The sequence below is a fragment of the Lycorma delicatula genome, chromosome 4 (assembly GCF_047948215.1).
Source record: "Lycorma delicatula isolate Av1 chromosome 4, ASM4794821v1, whole genome shotgun sequence".
Taxonomy (NCBI): Eukaryota; Metazoa; Arthropoda; class Insecta; order Hemiptera; family Fulgoridae; genus Lycorma; species Lycorma delicatula.
Window position 1 is genome coordinate 26,420,697 of NC_134458.1, and position 21,877 is coordinate 26,442,573.

Sequence of the window (21,877 nt, forward strand, 5' to 3'; positions counted from 1 at the left end):
CAAATGAAGAACCTAAAAACTTGTTTTCTGATGAAAACATTGGGACTAGTGATCATCACAGATCTCTTCTGAAGCCAAATTTATATTATTTAAGACAGTTCTATAGAGACCAAAATAAATGGTGGTCTGACAGTACAAGAATAGGACTATATGATGAATGCATCAGAAATTCCTAGCCAAGCTTCTTTCACTATTTTCAATGGATCACCAAAGATGTCTGGCACTGGTGTGATGGAAGAAGACACTTTTCCAGTCAATCAATTTTGGCTGCTTTATCTTAACTGCTTGGTGTAATCTTTTCAGTCGTTGATAGCACCGGTCAATCATTTGACCAGTGAACAACGGCTTTTCAATCTCATCATATACACATTCCTGGCAAAAATTGTGATACCACAATTTTTTGGCATCAGTTCTTGCTTTTCTACCATTTGCAGAGTTTTAACATGCTTCAACCATGAATTTTTCCATATGTTATTGACATTTCGATCCATTCATTTTCATCATCTGTAATGAGCAGTTTCAAAAATGTTTCGATTTCATTCCATGTTCATATCACATTATGTCCAAAAATAACAACAATTTTTTTAGCAGCCTGGGTTTCATCAATTCTTCTCGTTTTTGTAATAAAATTTCAAAATGTATTGTAATTCGTTTAATTATTATTTTCACTCCTTTCGACACAATAATTTTTAAATATACTAATATAATCATAATCTTTTTAAAAGTACTCAGTGATATGCTGCTATTTTTTAAAAAACACCAAATTAAAATGTTACCAGATTTTATTAATATTACCAGAAATATGTGATCTTAAAGTCATCTGCTGGGAGAATACGAAGAAACTTTTTCCCTAACCGCAATATAATAAAAAATCATTAATACAGTTTTCGTAAAATAAAATAAAAATATTTCAACAACCTTTTTAAACTACGTTTTATAAATAGATATGACATTAAATCATTGTTAAAACACAGTTACTCATAAATCTTGTAATCAGATTACCAGTTTTAAAAATTATTGTTGTACAACTACATCTACAGGTAACTAAAAAACAAGAAAAGAAATAACATAAATTTAATAATAATTACAGTTGTTGAAGAAGAGTCTGGTCCATCAAAAAATGTAGAGTTTTCTCTACTGTTATCATTAGATAGAAATTTCTCATCACTACTATATGTAAACGACCTCTGAATAGCAGCAGTAAATATTTCATCATATTCTGCATCGGTCAATGATCTCGCAGATAAAACCTAAAAATAAGCACAAAAAAGTGAAAACATAATTATTTATAAATAATTCAATAAAGGCGCATAAATAAAAATGATCAACTTTATTCATCAAATTCATTTACTACAAGATCTCTTCAGCACTCAGATTCTAGTAATAATACCAGACTTATTCTTAAAGTAAGATGTGTTTTGAACTGGCTGTCTACATACATGATGTAAACAGATGGCGTTTGTGTAACTCAGTTATTTCAATCAGTAGTCAGCTGTTAGCAATAATAAATTAGTCATTTTGTTATTAGTTGTTTATATTCATCTATTAATAATGAGTGCTGCAATTTGTGATCTCTCACAAGTGTGAAATATGAGAGTAATCCAATTTTTGATGACAAAATACAATTCTGTAGCTAAAATTCAAAGACAAATTTGTGAAATTTATGGACCAAATATTATGAACCGATTCTAAAGTAAGACAGTGGTGGCAATCATTTAAAAAAAAAAATGGCAAACGACATTCATGATGATGACCATAGAAGCCGGCTGCCAGTAAGAATTTGATTGAAAAAGTAGATGAAAAATTTGAGAAAACCAGTTTGGTAAAGCCAGGAACACTGACAAAATCAGTGCATTTTTATTGTGATCTAAGAGCTGACTACAGATCAACCCAACACAGAGTGTTTTGTCTGGTGGCTGCATGATAATCCTTTCAGATTAAGCCGGACTACATTAAGGTCCTATATTCTTGTTGAATTAAACTGGACTCTTAGCCTCGACATTAAATACTAAAAGATTTCCCTATCTAGTGCTAGTCGTTTCATTTCAGTATACCCTCTACATCCTACATCCCCAACAATTTGTTTTACATACTCCAAACGTGGCCTGCCTACACAATTTTTCCCTTCTACCTGTCCTTCCAATATTAAAGCGACTATTCCAGGATGCCTTAGTATGTGGCCTATAAGTCTGTCTCTTCTTTTAACTATATTTTTCCAAATGCTACTTTCTTCATCTATTTTCCGCAATACCTCTTCATTTGTCACTTTATCCACCCATCTGATTTTTAACATTCTCCTATAGCACCACATTTCAAAAGCTTCTAATCTTTTCTTCTCAGATACTCCGATCGTCCAAGTTTCACTTCCATATAAAGCGACACTCCAAACATACACTTTCAAAAATCTTTTCCTGACATTTAAATTAATTTTTGATGTAAACAAATTATATTTCTTACTGAAGGCTCGTTTAGCTCGTGCTATTCGGCATTTTATATCGCTCCTGCTTCGTCCATCTTTAGTAATTTTACTTCCCAAATAACAAAATTCTTCTACCTCCATAATCTTTTCTCCTCCTACTTTCACATTCAGCGGTCTATCTTTGTTATTTCTACTACATTTCATTACTTTTGTTTTGTTCTTGTTTATTTTCATGCGATAGTTTTTGCGTAGGACTTCATCTATGCCGTTCATTGTTTCTTCTAAATCCTTTTTACTCTCGGCTAGAATTACTATATCATCAGCAAATCGTAGCATCTTTATCTTTTCACCTTGTACTGTTACTCCGAATCTAAATTGTTCTTTAACATCATTAACTGCTAGTTCCATGTAAAGATTAAAAAGTAACGGCGATAGGGAACTAAACGATAAAATATTAAATAGACTTTACTATTAAAATATTCTGAGAATTATTGTATTTAGAATAAAATGCCACCACTCAATAAATGATTAAATTTAATTTATTTATTCTGATTCGCTTAAAGCAGTCTAATTAATACTGATTAAAATGGAGCAGTATTAAATGTGCATAATCATTAGAACACATGAACAAAAACACTTTAATTGAAATAAAATAAAAAATACCTTTTTAGGTTTTCCCCCTTTTTTGCAGACCTATCTTCACTTCCAATAGTCTTCTCAACAATATTTTCTTTACCTTTTGATACAAATGTCTGGAAATCAGGACGTTTTGTTGTTTTCTCCTAGAGAAAAAAAAACATAAATATAAATATATATATAATTAATACTTTTAAGATATTATAACCATTTTATACATCTATAACAGTACACAATGCATACATGTACCATTTTGTATCATGATCAGATGTGTCAATCCACTATACTTATTGACTTTTCTCTCACTTACACCCATTCATTGATTTAATTCATATAACTAATAGTAAAGGAATTAAATTATAATCATCAAAATAAATGAGGTTAGATCTTTCTGACTGTAAGTTAATTTTGGAACACCACACTCTTATTGCAATCTATTTGATACAATACAAAGTCATGATATATGATATTTTCAAGTGTATAGGTTAGGATTTTACAGTCTTATAAGAACAATTGTGTCCTTTTAATTAATACAATGATTTTAAATATTAAAGTTATATTAATTAAATATGACTACAGATCTGCTGATCAACTCTGACAGAAGAATGAACATTAATCTTATCACTGCAAGCAAGGCAATAGGTTAATGATTAAAATTAGCCAAACAGTTATTTACGCTTCTAAATATTAGGACCATACAGAAAATGAACATTTTTGCGCAGCACTCATGGCAAGTGAAAAATTCATGCTGTTATTTTCTCGACCTCAAGAGAATTTATTATCATAAATTTTTTAGATATAAAAATTAATAAAAACTATAATACTAACAAACTGGATATTGATATAAATAGGAAACCCACTAAACAGGGCACCATAATTCGTTTCAAACTTGGAATCAAAAAATATTGATGTTTAATTCTTAATATAGCTATGAAATATTTAAAACATAACAATATAAAATTAAACATTGGATTATATCAAACATATAGTTATAATTAATGGATACAATGAAAACTTAATATAACAATAAATCTAATTTAGATAAACAGGGAGTATATAGTTTACAATGTGCAAGTTGTGATTTGGAATATATCGGGATTACAAACCAATCTTTTTCGATCAGAATTAATGAACACATTAATTGTATAAATAAGGGAAATATGGAACAATCCAATTTTGCTAGAAATATCTTAGAAAATAATCATAATTATAATCCAGATAATTTTATTTATATTCTTGAATATTCCAGTAACTTTCATAAAACAAATATGATTGAAACAAATTACATATACTTAAATAATACAAATTTGATAAATGAAAAAACAAAATTTGATAATGATGTATTATTTAAACAAATGTTAAATAATAATATTGATTCTTAGATTGGTTATACTGATTCATACTAGCAAACACAACAATTGAGAGCTTCATACTGACATGATGGACAACGTCGACAGTAGACCTTTTGATGATCAATTGTTGTATTTATAATTTTTGTTTTTAAAAAATTCAAAATTCATTAAATATATTAATTTGTGAAGGAAATAATTATTCCATAACACATAAATGTCCCTGATGATGGATTAATTTCATAATAATAAATAAAAATAAATAATAATAAAAATAGTTAGTAAGTGGAAATTATTCTATAATTAAAAATAAAATCAGTATATTGAAAAAAAAAAATTTTAATGTTATTTGGCTATCTCTGGAACCAATGAAAGTACCACTTATGATATATCATTGAAAAGCTCTCAATGAGGGGGGTTATTACTGCAATTAAGAAAGGCCCAAAATCCAATTTTTTTTTGGATTTTGGGCTTTTTTGGACACTTTTGGTTCAGTCGATTGGAATCAAAAGGGGAGGTGCACAGCACTAGGTGTTAAAATAGTCCTAAACCAAAATTTCAACATCCTACACCTAATTGTTTTTGAGTTATGCGAGAAACATACATATGAATGTACGTACGTATAGACGTCATACTGAAACTAGTCAAAATGGATTGAGGGATGGTCAAAATGTAGATTTCTGTTGAAATCTAAAAACCAGCATTTTTCACATTCATAGTTTTTCACTTCCTTTTGACTTTGTAAAAGGAAGCACAAATTATTAATTCATATTTTGGGGAGGGGGTGAATATTAAATATTTTTTTTGTAATTTATGACTTTGATAAAAGAAACTTCAACTTTCTATGAAAAATTTTTGCTAAAGTATCCCCCAAGTAAAGATTTGAAATTTTATTTCAGCTAAAACATAACACAGATTTTTCCAATTTTTGCAGAAATTTATTACACAATTTCCTCCTGAAGGTAACACCTGTCAACCAAGTTTGAAAAAATTCATCAACAGGATCCAAAGTTATAAAAATCAAATATAGACTTACCTACATACATACATACATACAAACAAATGTCCATCTGATACAAAATAGATTTTTTGGATTTGGGAGCATTAGAAGTAAAAACTTTTTTTGGAGATTATTTATTAAAATTTATTATTTTGTTGAAAATTTTTTTAAGGCACAAAACTAAAAAACCAATTTTCTTAAGAATCTGTATACTTCTCTGTTATAGCTGTAGATTCTAAATTCAAGAATACTTCACAAAGAACAAATTTACTAGCAAATTATGATGATGTAAATTAATTAATCAACAGAGAGAAAAAATTATCTATAATGTTCACTAAAGCAAAGACAACTCTTGTCAATTCTCATATTCATGAAAAATACTGTTTTGAATATTTTCATGTCACTTTAATATATATTATCACAGCTGCAACCGTAGATTCTTATATAATATGGGATGAAATGGAGTATCATCTGAATTCTATCATATCTGCAAAGTTAAACACATTGTGCGTATAAAAAGAAAAACTTTGCAAATTTACCTTCATTTTAATGAATTACTCTTTAGAATTTATTTTATAATCTGTTAGTAGTTAATTAACATATTTTGAGGAGAGTTGAAAGAGAAAAATATTCCACTAGATACATGCACTAAGTATTATTAAAATAAATAATAATAAATACCTTAGATTTTTCATCAGTTTTTGATTTAATTTTATTCTTACTGAGAACAGAATAATTGTTAGTGACAATACCGGATTTAGTCACCATTACATTATCACTTTTAGTTGTAGTGGTAGTACTAGATTTAATACCACCTTTGACAGTGTTTGTTGAAGTTGGTGGAACAAATGTAGGAGGTTTAAATATTGGCTTTTTCGCAGTAGGTTTTGAAACATTTTTCTGACAATCAGACATGTTACAAAAATGTTTTGACTTGTGGGTAAATAACCTGAAAAATAAAATGATCCAACCTTAAACAAAATATAATTTCTTTTTATAAAAGAAAAAACTATAAAATTAATAACAACAATGTACAAGGTCTTGATTATCTGTTGAAAATAATATCATATAATCAAATTGCCATGACAGCTTACATGCACAGTAGTAAACGGAAACTATATTCTTGATACAAACGCTTCTATTCAATGTTGATTAACTAGCAATCAATGAAACATGGATTCAAATGTGATAAATGAATTATTATGATTAATTTTTTATAAACTAAGGAATTGTCCTTAGTTTATAAAAGTAGCATTGGCTACCAAGATCCGTAAATTATTTTTTCATTTTAGTAATAATATTACGAATGGCAGTGGTATGACAAATTCAAGATGAAAGAGTTGATGCACAGCTCATTTAACAACACAAAAAAGTTCAACCATTCAGTATTAACAAAAAAAAATAAGGCTATAATGTTTTACGATTCTAAGCCAAATTTGCTGTAGAATGCATAAAATCTGGAACTACAATAACAGAGCTAGAAGAAACTTCATGTAATCAATTCAAAACTAATGATATGGGATACTCACGATGATATTATTTTGATAAAAAGAAGATACTTCTCGATAAGTTGCAATTTACCACTTTAACGGGAAGATTTTCAACCATTTTCACACTACACCTTGCCAGTACCAAATTATTACCATTGATTTCACAAATCAAATGTTTCACTGGCAACCCAATGTTTTGAAACCAATAAAGTTCAAGGATGGGACCGATAATAACTCAGGTACATCTTTTACAAAACGAGCTGGCCTGCAAGGATGTAGAGTTGATGTACTCCCATCTTCATCACCTCATAATGCAAGGATGCTCAAAACCATATTCTCATCTAGCCTACAATGCCTCATGCATAATTTCACTTTATTCACGTAGTTATTTAGGTATTTTTCGATTAGCATCCTACTTAATATGATATCAACATAACCTAATGCTCTCTATCCTTGTCTAATTAACCTTGAATATTAAATGCCACGAGACTAACATGATGCAAAACTAAATATAACTGAAAGCAAGAAAATACAAGTTTTCAAATCTCATTATCGCAATAATATGAAAAACATAATATATAATTCTGAAAATGTTTATTTTTAATGAAATAATAATTATCTAAAATAATATTATCAATAAGAATAAGGTTAGTGAGCAAAGTAAGCATTAGGTTATGTCAATATTGTGTTAGGTGGGATGCTAACCGAAAAGTACTATATTTATTCTGACTGTTATAAGTAATCTATCAAACAAAATAAATAATAATGAAAACTATTACTTTTTTTAATTAACAAAAATCATTAATTTTTATAAATTGATATACCATGTAAACCGAAGATGTTAAAGACAATGACAGATAAGGTCAAAAAATTATATACTTTGTATGTATAGACCTGTACAGTTCAGCTTGTAAAACTATATCCTGTTGAAAGCTTGACATAGCATAAATAAAATACTGAATGTGACTGTAATGCAGATAGATGGGTAAATTATACAGTTTCAATATTTGTTTATTAATTCTATATTACTTTTTGCATTTCATGTATTTATTTCTAATTTTTATGCATATTACATTACTTTCATATTATTTTCAATGATTTTAATGTGTATTATACTAAAGCTTGGAAATGTAGGTACAATCTAATCCAAGAATATCAATTTTATTTTAATAATATTACAGTAAATGTTTATTTTTCATTTATGAATATTTTAATTTAGTTATGATCTTGTTTTATGGCATTGTTGTAATGCAAACAAGCCTAGCAATGTGGATATAATAGTATTACAAATATATTTATTAAACATTAATTTCATTTAACTTTATAAGTAATACTGGGTTTAAGTATGTGTAGTAAAGATGCCTGGCATTGTAGGCACAGTAGTTTCAATATTTTTCAATTTTCAATATTATTGAAATTTTATTTAATATTATTTTTTATACGTTGAACATATAAATTTAATTGTTCCAGTAGTCTATTAATATGAATACAGTAAAATTCAATAATGTAATTAACTGATTAATTTTACACCATTATTGTAATAAATTTTAAATCTTATTTACGTATTGATTCATTTTCTTTTAAATATTTGCATGTTAAATTATTTTTATATTTTCAAATTGGTAAATTGGGTTGTTTTAAGGATGTAGCCAATAGAGGCCAAGCAATTTAGGCATATTCTAATTCAAAGTTATTAATTTTACTTTAATAAAAGTTCATTTCTTATTTATATGTTTACCTTTTTGTTTTTGTAAGTCAAAATACTATTTCTTTTTGTATTTTAATGGATGGTTTATATTGCCTGAAAAGAAGCCTATTATCATAGGTAAAAATAAAAAACAATTTATTCGGTTTAATATCATTGAAATGATTTTATTGCATGTATTTAATTTTATTTACCTTTGTTTTTTAGAATTTAATTGTTTTAATACTGTCAGATGGTGACCATAAGTATTGAGTCCAAAGTTCAAATCTACTTTATTGCACTCAATGTAATTTGAATTTAATACACATTTTTATCTTCTTAGAAGTATAGTTTAATTATGTTAGAATGGCAACAAACCACACCAGACAATTAACTTTGGTTTATAAAAAGGTCGCTGATGAATCTCTTTAGAATTTCTAAATACAAGGCAACAATAATTCTGCTTATTAACTAAACTCCACAAAGATGAAAATACGCTTTAACCAGAACAAAACAAAATTATCCATTACTTCTGAGTGATTTCGAAACAGATTCAGTACAACTGTATAGTTTTCAACTCTTTTTTGTTTATGTTTGCCCATCACCTGAATTTTATAAGAATGAAAATGTAAATATTACACTAAAATTTTGAAAATTAGATGGCTGATAAAATTGAAACCTAAAAATTCTTAATTACAGTAAAGGTGAGATAAATCGCTTGATATGAAAGACAAGAAATTGAGAATATTTTTTAAAAGTAAAAGATACGATATATTGTTAGGCCATGCATTAAAATATCACATTAAGGTAATTTGGGAATGGGGGATGTATGTAGAAGGTAAAAAAATAGATGATAAAAACTGAAAAGTTTTAAAAATTGAAAGAAAGATAATTACGAACGTAGGATGTCGCAATTATGAGGTTAAAAGATTTGCAAAAGCACAAAAACCTATAACTTATTATAGAAATATTTTAAGCTCTGGGTATTTCTAAAGCTTAACAGTACAAAACCGTTATAAATAATAGCACAACAATCATTTTATGAAAAACTTCATAAATTCTTTGTTTAACTTAAGATTACTCCTTTTAATCATGAAATCTATCACACAAGCTTTACATATCACAGTGAAATTAAATGATTAGATTTACTTGAATTCATACTATTCTACAACTTACAAAACTGTATTTCAATTAGCCTACAAAATGAAACCAGTATTATTAAGAATAAGAACAATCTGCACTCCACTTAAAAAAAAAATAAGCCTAATAGGCAATAGAATGATTAGTATGCCTACTTATGCCAGTATATATTATGTCTAATTTGACCTTGTAAGCTTAATACACATAAGTTAAAACTTATTTACATTTCCCCCTAAAATTAGCCCAAAGCGTATTAAATGCAATTGATACTGGTAGAAATCTTTTTCTAGATATCAGATTTATAAATTTCCTGTTTTGCAAATGATTAATTCAATAATTTACAAACAGTAATTAAAAATTGATGATAACCTGAAAAAAATAATTACAAAAATTTATGCTAATAAATTAATTTTAACCACATACATACAATTAAGTATTTGAAATGCTCCCCATAAACAACTGAAATTACACTTTTTTACATTGCTAAACAACAAGAGGTTGTTTAATGAAAGCATCATTAAACTTAAAAATGCTATTTAAAACAAAGAATATTTTGACCCATGGGTAACCCAAAATATCTCCCTTAGAAGCAATTGCATGATTACTAATGTGCATAACACAGAAAGAAAAAAAACCTGGATAGATATAGTATGGTGCTTTATTTGTCTAATGAATAGCAAATGGACTGTTCTACTGCAATGAAATGAAATACTGATTTGCTGTCATCTAGGTTAAGTATGACAAAGTCTGCAATCAAGGCGCTCAGATAAACCGGGTACTTGACACAATGTAAGAGATGGATAACATTCCTGTGGTTGATGCAGTAGGATATCACCCAAGGAAATGTACACACAGAATGAGATTTATAGTGGTCCAGGAAGTCCACTTGGCAGGAGTCAAAGCTCAGGAAATACGATACTTAATTTAAGCTCAAAATTAAAATAAATATATATTTACTTACCACAAAACCATAGTTGTGCAATATATCACATTCAACCACAATGCCATATTTAGCAAACAAAGCTGTCACTTGTGGTGCTTTAGTTTTATCAGCTAGAATAGCAGTTCCCTTTATTAGATACACTTTCAGATTTTGAATGGCATCATAACCAAATTCCTGATTTTCCATATGCTGTAACACAATCACAGTATAACATATAATTCTTTATAATCATATATGAACTGAGCAGCTTTTTATTTTTATTTTTTTTATTATATTATTATTTTTCCAAAAAATGTAACTCTGCATTTTCATTTAACAAAGATGGAGGCACCTTCCTTGGTAAAATATTCCAGAGGTAAACTAGTCTCCTGTTTGGATCTCCAGATAGGGGACTACTAGGAAAGGGGTCACCAGAAAATTAAAAAATTAACATTCGAGTTGGAGCGTGGAATGTTAGAAGTCAAAATTTAAAGAGGAAATGTGTAGGATAAATGTAGATATAGTAGGAATTACTGAAGTTCAGTTGGAAGAAGAAAACGAATTTGGTCAGGTGATTTTAGAATTATCTCAGCTTGGGCAGGCAGGCAGTAGGTTAATGAACAAGAAGGTAGGGAGAAGAGAGTAGAGCATTTCAAAATGCCTAGTGATAGAATCATTGTAATAGATAAAATAAAAAACCTAAACCGACATTATTAATTTCTATATGCCTACAAGCACCCATGATGATGAGGTAGAGTGCGCAGACAAAGAAATTGATGAAGCAATTGAAAGGGGATGAAAATTTAATAATAGTTGGAAATTGGAATGCAAGCATTGGGAAAGGCAAGGAAGGAAATAGTGGGTGAATACGGGCTGGGCAAAAGGAATGAAAGAGGGGACCTCTTTGCTAACATTTACAGGAACCAAACAGCAACAGTAATAATTATTATTATTAACATAAAAAACATAAAAAAGAAGCCGTAATAAAAAAAAAGTGTCAAGGATGTTCCCTATCCCCCATTACTTTTTAAGAACAATTTAGATCCAGAGTAACAGTACAAGGTGAAAAGATAAAGATGCTATGATTTGCTCATATAGTAATTCTAGCTGAGAGCAAAAAAGATTTAGAAGAACAATGAACGGCATGGAAGAAGTCCTACTCAAGAACAACTGCATGAATACAAACAACAAAACAAAATAATGAAATGTAGTAGAAATAACGAAGATGTATTACTGAATGTAAAAATAGGAAGAGAAGATTATGAAGAGAAGAATTTTGTTATTTGGCAAGTAGAATTACTAAAGATGGATGAAGCAGGAGCAATATAAAATGCCGAATAGCACAGGCAAAACAAGCCTTCAGTCAGAAATATAATTTGTTTACATCAAAAATTAATTTAAACGTCAAGAAAAGATTTTTGAAAGTATATTGAGTGTAGCTTTATATGGAAGTGAAACTTGGAACAACCTGGGTACCTGAGAAGAAAGATTAAAAGCTTTTGAAATGCGGTGTTACAGGAGAATGTTAAAAATCAGATGGGAGGATAAAGTGACAAATGAAAAGGTGTGGCAAATTGATGAAGAAAGAAGAATTAGGAAAAATATAGTTAAAAGAAAAGCCAGACTTATAGGCCACATATTAAGGCATCCTGGAATAGTCGCTTTAATATTGGAAGGACAGGTAGAAGGGAAAAATTGTGTAGGCAGGCCACGTTTGAAATATGTAAAACAAATTGTTAGGGATGTAGGATGTAGACGGTATACTGAAATGAAACGACTAGCACTAGATAGGGAATCTTGGAGAGCTGCATCAAACCTGTCAAATGACTGAAGACAAAAAAAAAATTTTATTCCGATCGCAATAAAACATATAGATGACATCAGGAACGGGTTGATATCGTATTCCATGAATAAAAAGAGTAACTCCCTCAAAATTTGCTTTTTCCTTTCTTTTTCCTGTTTAGCCTCCGGTAACTACCGTTTAGATAATTCTTCAGGGGATGAATGAGGATGATATGTATGAGTGTAAATGAAGTGTAGTCTTGTACATTCTCAGTTCGACCGTTTCTAAGATGTGTGGTTAATTGTAACCCACCCACCAAAGAACACAGGTTTCCGCGATCTACTATTCAAATCCATATAAAAGTAACTGCCTTTACTAGGATTTGAACCTGAGAACTCTCAACTAACAAATCAGCTGATTTGGGAAGACGAGTTCCCTAGAATAACCCGGTAGGTTGGACCTGCAATGCAGAAAAGTGTATTTTGAAAGTTTTATTTAGTTTTCACCTTTAAACTACTGACCTCTCAATAGTCTGGAGTGGTTCTAGCAACTAGTCTGGGCTGTACTGCAATTTTTTGTTTGATTGCTGCAGCAGTGTATGATTAAGCATTGCTGTATAACAGGGACATGTTATAAATGGTACACCAAGCTACCTTGATCTCAGTTAAAATTTCACTACAGCATGCAACATATATATCACTTCATAAACAGAATCATCATACATAAACAATTTATAGTTATAAAATAGAAGGTAAATAGATTATAAAATGGAGTGATAAGTTAAGAAATAAAAAGCCAAAATACAATAGCAAGGATAGCTTAACCAACATCTTATCTCCTGATACGCCTAATTGATATTGTAATATAAAAAACAAGAATATTCCTATTAAAAAACATGCCATGGCTGGGAAACATCAAAATTAACAGATTAGAAAATATCTAAATTAACAGAAAATATGAAAATGCCTTAAAAAATCAACAGCTCCACTTGTCAACAGTCAATACACAAAGAAAATTTTGTTAATGTCAAATCACAATAGTCATAAGTAAGTTGCAACTTAGAAAAGATTGCAACTTATAAATTGCAAAAGATTGCCAGATTAAACTTTTTTATCATTAGTGGAGGTAGATGCAAACTTTGCTTTTTTTTAATTTCTGCATCAAATTACTCATTAAAACATCAGTGTTGTGTACATTTTACAATTAAAATCTTATCTGTAGTTTTATGATTTACTATAGCTCTGAACTTGGTTCTTATCTTATTGACCTTGTAAGGAACTCTCATACTCAATGTTCAAAATTGAAAAAGCTGATATTTTAATGTATTTTAAACTATTCGCTGGTATCATCTTTTTTCCCACTCAAGCCCATTGCATGTAGATCCTTTGCAATTTCTCCAGAATCTTCTTTCTGGCTGAACGTTTCAGAAATAGAATACCAAAATATTGATAGTTACATAAATATTTTCCTGGTTAAAATAACAGGTGTTTAAAAAAGGATGCAACCACTTTGACATGTATTGATTACAAAAATATTAATGTTAATAAAAGGCATACAACAATATTCAAAATTACCTATAATAACTTTGCAGTAGATGTTCAAAATGGTTTCCTGTGATTGCAATGCAGGTTCATACACATTTCATAACATTTGCAACCACTTTTCAGAATGTTTGCTTAGTAATGTTTGAAATCTCGCTTTCAAATTGTCAAATGTATGAGGATTATTTTTAAAAACTAAGGCCTGCTGGGAGGCCACAACACTTTTGATATCAAACTATGGCCAAAAAATTATCAAGCGTTAAAAAATATCCGTCATTTCATTAGCAGTATGACACGTTGCGTTACCCTGCTACAACCAATATTCTCATTCATGTAAATCTGATGGAAATTAAGTTGCAATAAACCATACCGTCTACAGATTGTCAAAAAATAAAGGGTTATAACACGATGCCACAAGATCGCACACCAAACACCAATTTTACATACGTGTAACATGTGTGTTATGGTAACCCATGAAACGAGTGAAGATTTTCAGCGCTACATATCCGGAGGTTTTGGCTTTAATGTAGCTATCTGAGGGAAACCATGCCTCATTACTGAAATAAACACGATCCAAAATTTCAATACAGTTGTCATCAACAAAAGAACAAAACTGTAAACAATTTCCACGGTCTACCTTCTTTCAGTTCTTGAACAACACAGATACAATAACCCTTTGTCACGAGTTTTTTAATAGCCCTGAAAGCAGTAGATAGTGAAAGCACAGCCTGAAGATAACTTTCTGAGCGACATAGTGGGCAAGCAAGTCAGACAACATTCTTTCACATCCTCCAGAACTTCTACCTTAACAGTAACAGTCGTCCTGTGCTTTGCCAATTGTGTACACTTCCCAGTCTCACAAAATTTATTAATTGAACGCAATACCTTATTAAGAACTGAGAATTGGAAAATTCTATCCGAAACTCGCCTTTTACTCGTCTATAAGATTTATATGTGCAATAAGTCTCAATATTAAACACGATAAGTCTTTAACACAATAGATGAATTTATACGGTAAAGCACTTGTGCATAATAAGTATGTTACAACAGTTTTACAAGCTGTTAACTTGAGTACATAGTTGCCAACTGACAAGTAGGGAGAAATAAAATTTACCTAAGTGTGACTTCTATCTTAATCTAAGGGTTGTATCCTTTTTGAAAAACCTGTTATATTAAGAGGTAAATTTTTAATAAAAAAAATAGTCGGGAAAACAAAGCTTCTACAGAAAACAAAGGTAGTCCTAAAGAAGGGTTGTGAGTGCAGGAGCTGATCTCCAGCAAAGCCAGCTCGTTCATTGGAATCAGACCGAGCTTCCCCTCAGTGGCAGTTGGCAATCATTATGTTCAGTTCATCATCATTTAAAGCACTAATAGACATCAATGAACCGACAACCTGCTTGTTCTTCATACTGTAATTTCTAACAAACAAATATAATATGGCATCAACTTTGTTACTATCATCCATATGCAAACAATGGAACACTTTTAATTAGATTGAGATATTTTTGGGTAGAAGGGTGGTTTTTTCATATCTGACAACCATTTTCTCTTATCTCACTCTACGGAAACATCTAATAAATGAATGAATCCATATCATCATAACTACTGATCTAATGAATAATATGTTCTAAAAGAACTAAAATAAACTAAGCCTTTGTACTATTATCTTCCTTTAAATACTAAAATTGATTTGCTTTTTTTATATGTATAAATACTGTATGTTTTCAACCAACTACCTCTTTAATAATTTCTCTTTTCCAACAAGGGAAACCAAAAAATCAAAAACAGTACAAAAACATAAGACCTCCCTACTCTAGATTCAATATAAATAAAAGATTTGAACACAACCACATTCAAATGAATGAACTGTATAAAATTAACTCTCTACTTGGTACTCCTCAAAATTAACTGGTACTTCTTGAAAAGATTAGGGAAAAGTTTGTATAATGCACCATCAACAGTAAATCAATAATTTTTTTTTTTAAATGCATTAGTCATAATATTTTACTCTAATGATGAACACAATTTCATCTGCAAATTAAGCACAAAAGAATTTCCATTTACAAAGTTAAAATGAGAATTTATCAATAATGTAAAAAATTATAAAAAACAACTAATTTTTAAAAATTGCAGGAACACACTTCCTAGTTGGAGAACTAGGATTCTTCTGGTACACATGCCCAGGTTACGTTCAATGTGTTGAATTAAGATTTCTTCTTCACTAACAGAATATGGTTCTTGCTATGCAGCAGTATATGAAGTAATATCAAGGCAGTGATGAAGTGGTATATAAGCACAAAAACATTCAAGCAAATTTTCTGTGGCTGGAAATCCTACCAATCCAAAATCTTTGATGATATTCTCTCTGTGCAACTCATGCATGTATTACCGCTGCACAACACAGAAATAAAGTGATGTATGTGTATTTGTTCAGTGGTGTTAACTGCGTTCATCATAATTGTCATATTTGGGGTAGCAAGAACCCTTATGCCATTTTACAAACACAATTTGATAGCCTGAAAACTAATAAAAAATATTTTTTGGCCACTACAAGGTAGGTTAGTTATATACCAAATATAATCAAAAATAGTGATGCATTGATCATTTGTTGAATTAAAATGGAATGCACCAGCAATATATATTATTTACAGAGTAAGTAACTTGGTTTAAGTGAAATTCAACTGAGTTTAGTTAGGTTTAGGTCAAGGTTGAGTTAGTAACATTAAATTTGTACAAAATACATTATTTTCGATTAAATAATGTTTGTGATATATAATTATGAACTCGACGTAAGAATTGGTCAATTTAATATTTAAGGTTAATTAGATGAAGTTGATGAGCAATGCAAGCATTAGGGTTATGTTTATATTGTACAAAGTTCAGTACACAGAATCACCTAACCTAACCTATCAATTGAATTTTCAAGTTATTTACTTTGTAAAACAATGTATTTTACAGTTATGCACTGTTAAATTACAAAATATTTGGAGGGTACTGTGTAATTTAGAGGGATGTAACTTGTGAGAAAGGAGTTGATGAAAAATCTCAATTGTAACGAATAACTTGGTTCTAAATAATATATATTCCAAATTTCGTCAAAACTGGAGGTGAAACTGTAATTGTAAACAATTACCCTATGACTAATTACACATTATTATTGATAAAGCATATTTCACAATTGTTTATTTGCATACATTTTTTAACTAGTTTCTAACAAATTTTATAATAGTTTCAAATAAATGTAGAGCTACAGTCAACTGATCTGGTTTTCAGTATTTATGAGCAAATTCTACTTTATATATTTCTTTCAGTTCGACCATGTATCCTTTACTGAATTTACAGCACCTTATAAAGCCCACTCTTTTGACTAAATTTAATTTCATCTTTGGCACTTCTAGTGACAGAAACCAATTTCCTAAATCTAGCCGAAGTAACATTAAAAATCTTATTGTGAAAGTTTACAATCGTGATATACAAAATAATATCCCATCCTTTACATTTTATGATAGGAATATTTCTTTAGTTTAAGGTTCTTTTTTTTATCTACTCGAGTGGTATGCATTAGATAATGGCAGGCAATCTGATTTGCAAGTTTCAATGGTTTAATGATTTTAAGCTAAATTTTTTTTGATGATTAAAATATAATTATAAATTTTTCCCTCTACTTATTCCTTAATTAACTGAAGACTTAACAACTGAAACAGTTTTCAGTTTTAAATTCTATGAAATATTTTTAATCCTTTCTGAGATTATAATGATAATTTCAATTCATTTTTAACTGTTTAGCATCCAGCTCTTTGCTTGTAATATGTGTAATGCTTCAATTCGACATGATATTAAGTGAATTAATTTGTTAAAAAATGAGTGGAAACAATATATTAAATGTGTTATGTTAGTTCTACTGTTTTCATTAAGTTGAGAATATATGTTTCGTGAATTTATCTGAACACTTTGGGTTTGCTAACATTTCACTTGAATTATTAGCTGAACCAGCTTTATAAAACATTATCCCCACAAACAATCAACAAAATAAATTTAATAAAACAAAGTTTGAAATGAAACAAAACCATTGTAAATTAATCGAATAAGTACAATAATAAGAAGCACAACGCATAATACATTAATGTTAACCACTGAAAAAAAACCATAGTTGGGTTAGATTTACAAAAATATTTCCAAGTAAAATTATTTTCATCAGCCTACTATTATTTTTTTAACAATACGAGGCTTTCAAAAATCATCTTTGGTCAATAGTTCTGAACTCACTAACTTGAAAATTTGATGACCGACAGTCGTTTACAAAATGTTTTAAGGTGAAAAATTAACTAATCAAAGTCTAATGATACAAAACACATCAACTTACTCTTTGCGAAAATTTTATAACAACTTAACAAAGTACCCTCTGACAACTGCCTAAAGTCACAACAGATACCAGCAACGCACGGGAAGAAACGACACAATGCTTTCTTATCCATTATTTCTATAAATGTTTCATAACAAAATGGTATAAATCTCTGAAAAATGTTTTCTAATATTCAAAAAAATATTTAAAATTTCAAACCTTCAAAGAAAAAAATACATTTTTCAGGAAAAAACAAGGAAATACTAGTTGAGGTTATATTAATATATAGACTTACTATCCTAAAATAAATATAACTGTAATAAGAACTAATCTGAAATTAAATATCTCAACAAAAAAATTGTCTTCGATAGTATTACAGCTTTGTCATGTTGGTAATGATAATAAATAAATATCAGCTGATATCCAATGTAATTACTACACCTTGGGACTAAGCCGTTCATTTTCTTTGTTCTTGAATAGTAAAATTCGTAAAAATTTTGGCATTATATTATTAATCGAGAAGTCATTATTACTTTTTTTTTAATTATGACGAAACGAAAAATTTGATTAAGATTATATTTTTAACATCTTTTAATTCAACGTTCCGTTCCATCATGACTACCATTTCATTAAAAAATATGTTTCTTTTAAATTACTGAAAATTGTTACGTTCTCGCTTCTACTTTTAGAACCACATAGTATTCCAAACTGATTCATATAATTTCATTGTTGAGAATTTAGTCACTAAATCTGTTATAACCTAGGAGGCCAATTAAATGGTGTGCCTTGCTATATCCATTGGTTTGTAAATTCCATATTCAAATAATTCCTGACTAATCTATGTTTATATGAACATGGAGTAATTATTTATTTCCATTCGTAAAACATGCCCTGGTATTCTTTATTTTTTAATGATATATATATATATATATATCTACCTCTATTAATAAAAAGCCAAACCAATCGTCCCAGAAAGCTCTGAAATGAATGGTTGACTTAGATGTACTCTTTCTACTTTTACTCCCTACTCAGGCTAGTCATGCTTACTAGTGTTAAATAAAATATAATCTCAATAAAGTGAGGTAACAAAAATTTAACTACATTACACATATTAATTATGTTAAAATTTAAACAAAAAGGTGTTTATTTTTCTTTCTCAATTAATATTTTTCTGAATATATTTAAAATTGAAATCCTGAGGTTACTGAAGTTTCCTGATTGAGCCTATTCTTCAATGACATTTAACTAAAATTTGTATCTAATTAATCTATTTTAGAACCAAATTATCTAGCAATATTGGTCTCCCTTACTTAAAATTGTCAAATTCCCCTTAATTCTATCTTCTTTCTTTCTTTTACACAGTTCTTGTATCCTAAATTTTAGTCTTTGTCTTCATAAATTAATATTAAAGTGTCTGCTGTTTTGAAAGATTTATTTTTATCCTTACTGCTATTTAGGAAAGAGGCCAATTTTCTATACATAGTTACTAAAAGAGATATAATATGAGATAATATAGAGATATATTTATGTTAAAAACATAAATATATCTCTCTCAAAATAATTTTAAGCAAAGATATATTCATAAATATAAAAACCTGGAAATTTTACATAATTTTTTTACAATTCTTTGCTTAAAAAACATAAATTTTAGTACGTACTTTGCTTCTAACGGTTTGGTCAGCGCGTTTGACCTTTCTTCTTGCAACGTTATCCAAATCTTTCTATCCTGATTGAACAAGCTCCGTTATAGCTGCTGTACTGTAATGAAGAGACTCCAAAATTGCTTTAATTTTTTTATATTTAAATTACTCTTTTATCAGTTTAACATATTAACAACAGATATTCAAGCAACATTAATCATATCAGAATAACTGAATAGCACCGCAAGTTCTCAGTGCAATCCTGCATTTAGAATTTTACTGTCAATTTCGCCCCACCGATTCTCTGTTATTTGTCATTACAGAATTAAATCATGCACTTGAACTAATAATGCTTTCATGAAATCTATTCTCCATTTAACTATACATCAGTACGTTAGATAACAATACATACAGTTTTATTGGAAGTACATTTTACCAAAGCTTTTTCTAAGATAAATATTAAGCTAATTATTTTACGTTTTTTGTTAATATTATTTTAAAAATAATATTTATTATATGATAAATTTTTAAATAATTAGCTTAATATTCGATGTATACTTAAAATGGAGTTCTAATTTTAATGAAAACTTAGTTATGTGCATGATTAAATTCAGTGGTGAGAGATAATGGAGAAGATCAAATGCTTATATACTGAAGAAACGGTTTTCATATTTGGAATTTCCCTTTCAGGAAATCTCTCCTAATATTCATGTTGAGCAGCTTCTAATTTCCATTAGAAAATCCATAAACAAAACTTACATTGGCATATTCCTTGTTAGAAAATTGAAATGGCCATCGTAGTGGTTTTACACTATGATAGGATAAAACTACACTTCTTTAATCTGTATGATAATTTATGACAACAGATTCAAACAAAGTACACAATTTTCATTGTTGACCAGCTTTCCCATGCATTCCCGTACATTCCAACTTAGTTTTTATGTATTTATTTCATTTTACCTCTGTAAATTATTGATTATACATAGATAAAATATTGTTTTATAAAGTTTGAGTTTCTTTTAAAATTATTTTCAGTAATTAACTTTTTTGGTTTTTAAAATAAATGGTTTTTAAGTACAGAAAGAATAATATGATGTTCTGTCTATTTTACATCAATAAAAAATAAATGTTTAAAAGTTTTTATTGGGTGTATTTATATTAATTTTCTCAGAATTAAATTTTCTGGTTTGTTACTAAATATTCCGCATTTATTAGTCATTTAACAAAGCTATTGTTCTACAAACCTAAAAAAACCTTGTTTTTTGACACCGAATTTTGAGTTTTACATTGAATATCTTAAAAACTATTGTGTGAATTAAAATAACTTTCAAATTCTTAAGTCATCATGTAGCTGATTTTGATTCAGGTAGCTCTGTCTCCTTACAGATCTGTTTTTCTGAAGCAATTACCAACAATACTTTTTGTGATGACCTACATGCTTTGTCAATCCATTCTCTTTTCTGAAGAATATTTTTTTTCACAAAATCTTATGCTGCAAGATGTTTTTGTATTTTTTGAAAAATATTTTTGTTAAAACCTTTTATGACAATAAAACTTATTTTCTATACTGCACTGTTTTGCTTAATATAAGTTAAACTTTTTGAATGCAATAATGCTTTTTTCCAATAAAAGCATTTGTTTTGTCTGCATTAAAAACATTTCCAGATAAGTATTCTGACAATTTTGGTGTGTAATTAACCCATTAATTTACATTTTTACTGCAGTTGCTTCTCTTTGACATTGTTTTAAAAGAAATAAAATGCCTATTTCAGTATTTTTCTTTGAAGTCACTTTTCCTTAAAAACATCAAGGGCCCTTTTTTTAAGAAATGGCTTAGAAAAGGAATTTTCTGTCTTACATATTACACCTACAATTTATATCATGAATATTTAAAAAAAATTTCTTTTGTAATAATTCAACCATGTTTTACC

The 21,877-nt window shown here is 28.9% G+C and overlaps 2 protein-coding genes across 3 annotated transcripts in view; both read right to left on the reverse strand.

The window, feature by feature from the left end:
* The window catches only part of LOC142323209 (uncharacterized), a 21,939-nt gene extending 20,717 nt beyond the window's left edge, over window positions 1-1,222 (reverse strand). Inside the window, exon 1 of the mRNA XM_075362548.1 lies at window positions 1,089-1,222. The gene's annotated coding sequence lies outside the window, so the exon portion shown is untranslated. The remainder of the gene's footprint in view (window positions 1-1,088) is intronic.
* On the reverse strand, window positions 1,115-18,451 carry LOC142323215 (uncharacterized). Of its 2 annotated transcripts, none has more exons than XM_075362567.1 (5): window positions 18,328-18,451; window positions 10,680-10,850; window positions 6,086-6,353; window positions 3,083-3,201; window positions 1,115-1,250 (listed from the first exon to the last, which is right to left on the reverse strand). In XM_075362567.1, the coding sequence occupies exons 2-5, from the start codon at window positions 10,724-10,726 to the stop codon at window positions 1,229-1,231; spliced, it is 456 nt and encodes a 151-aa protein (XP_075218682.1). In that variant the 5' UTR covers window positions 10,727-10,850; window positions 18,328-18,451; the 3' UTR covers window positions 1,115-1,228. The 2 variants fall into 2 exon arrangements, with proteins under 2 accessions (XP_075218682.1, XP_075218681.1); XM_075362566.1 differs by lacking the exon at window positions 18,328-18,451 and adding an exon at window positions 13,998-14,099.
* Between the last annotated feature and the right edge of the window lie 3,426 nt (window positions 18,452-21,877).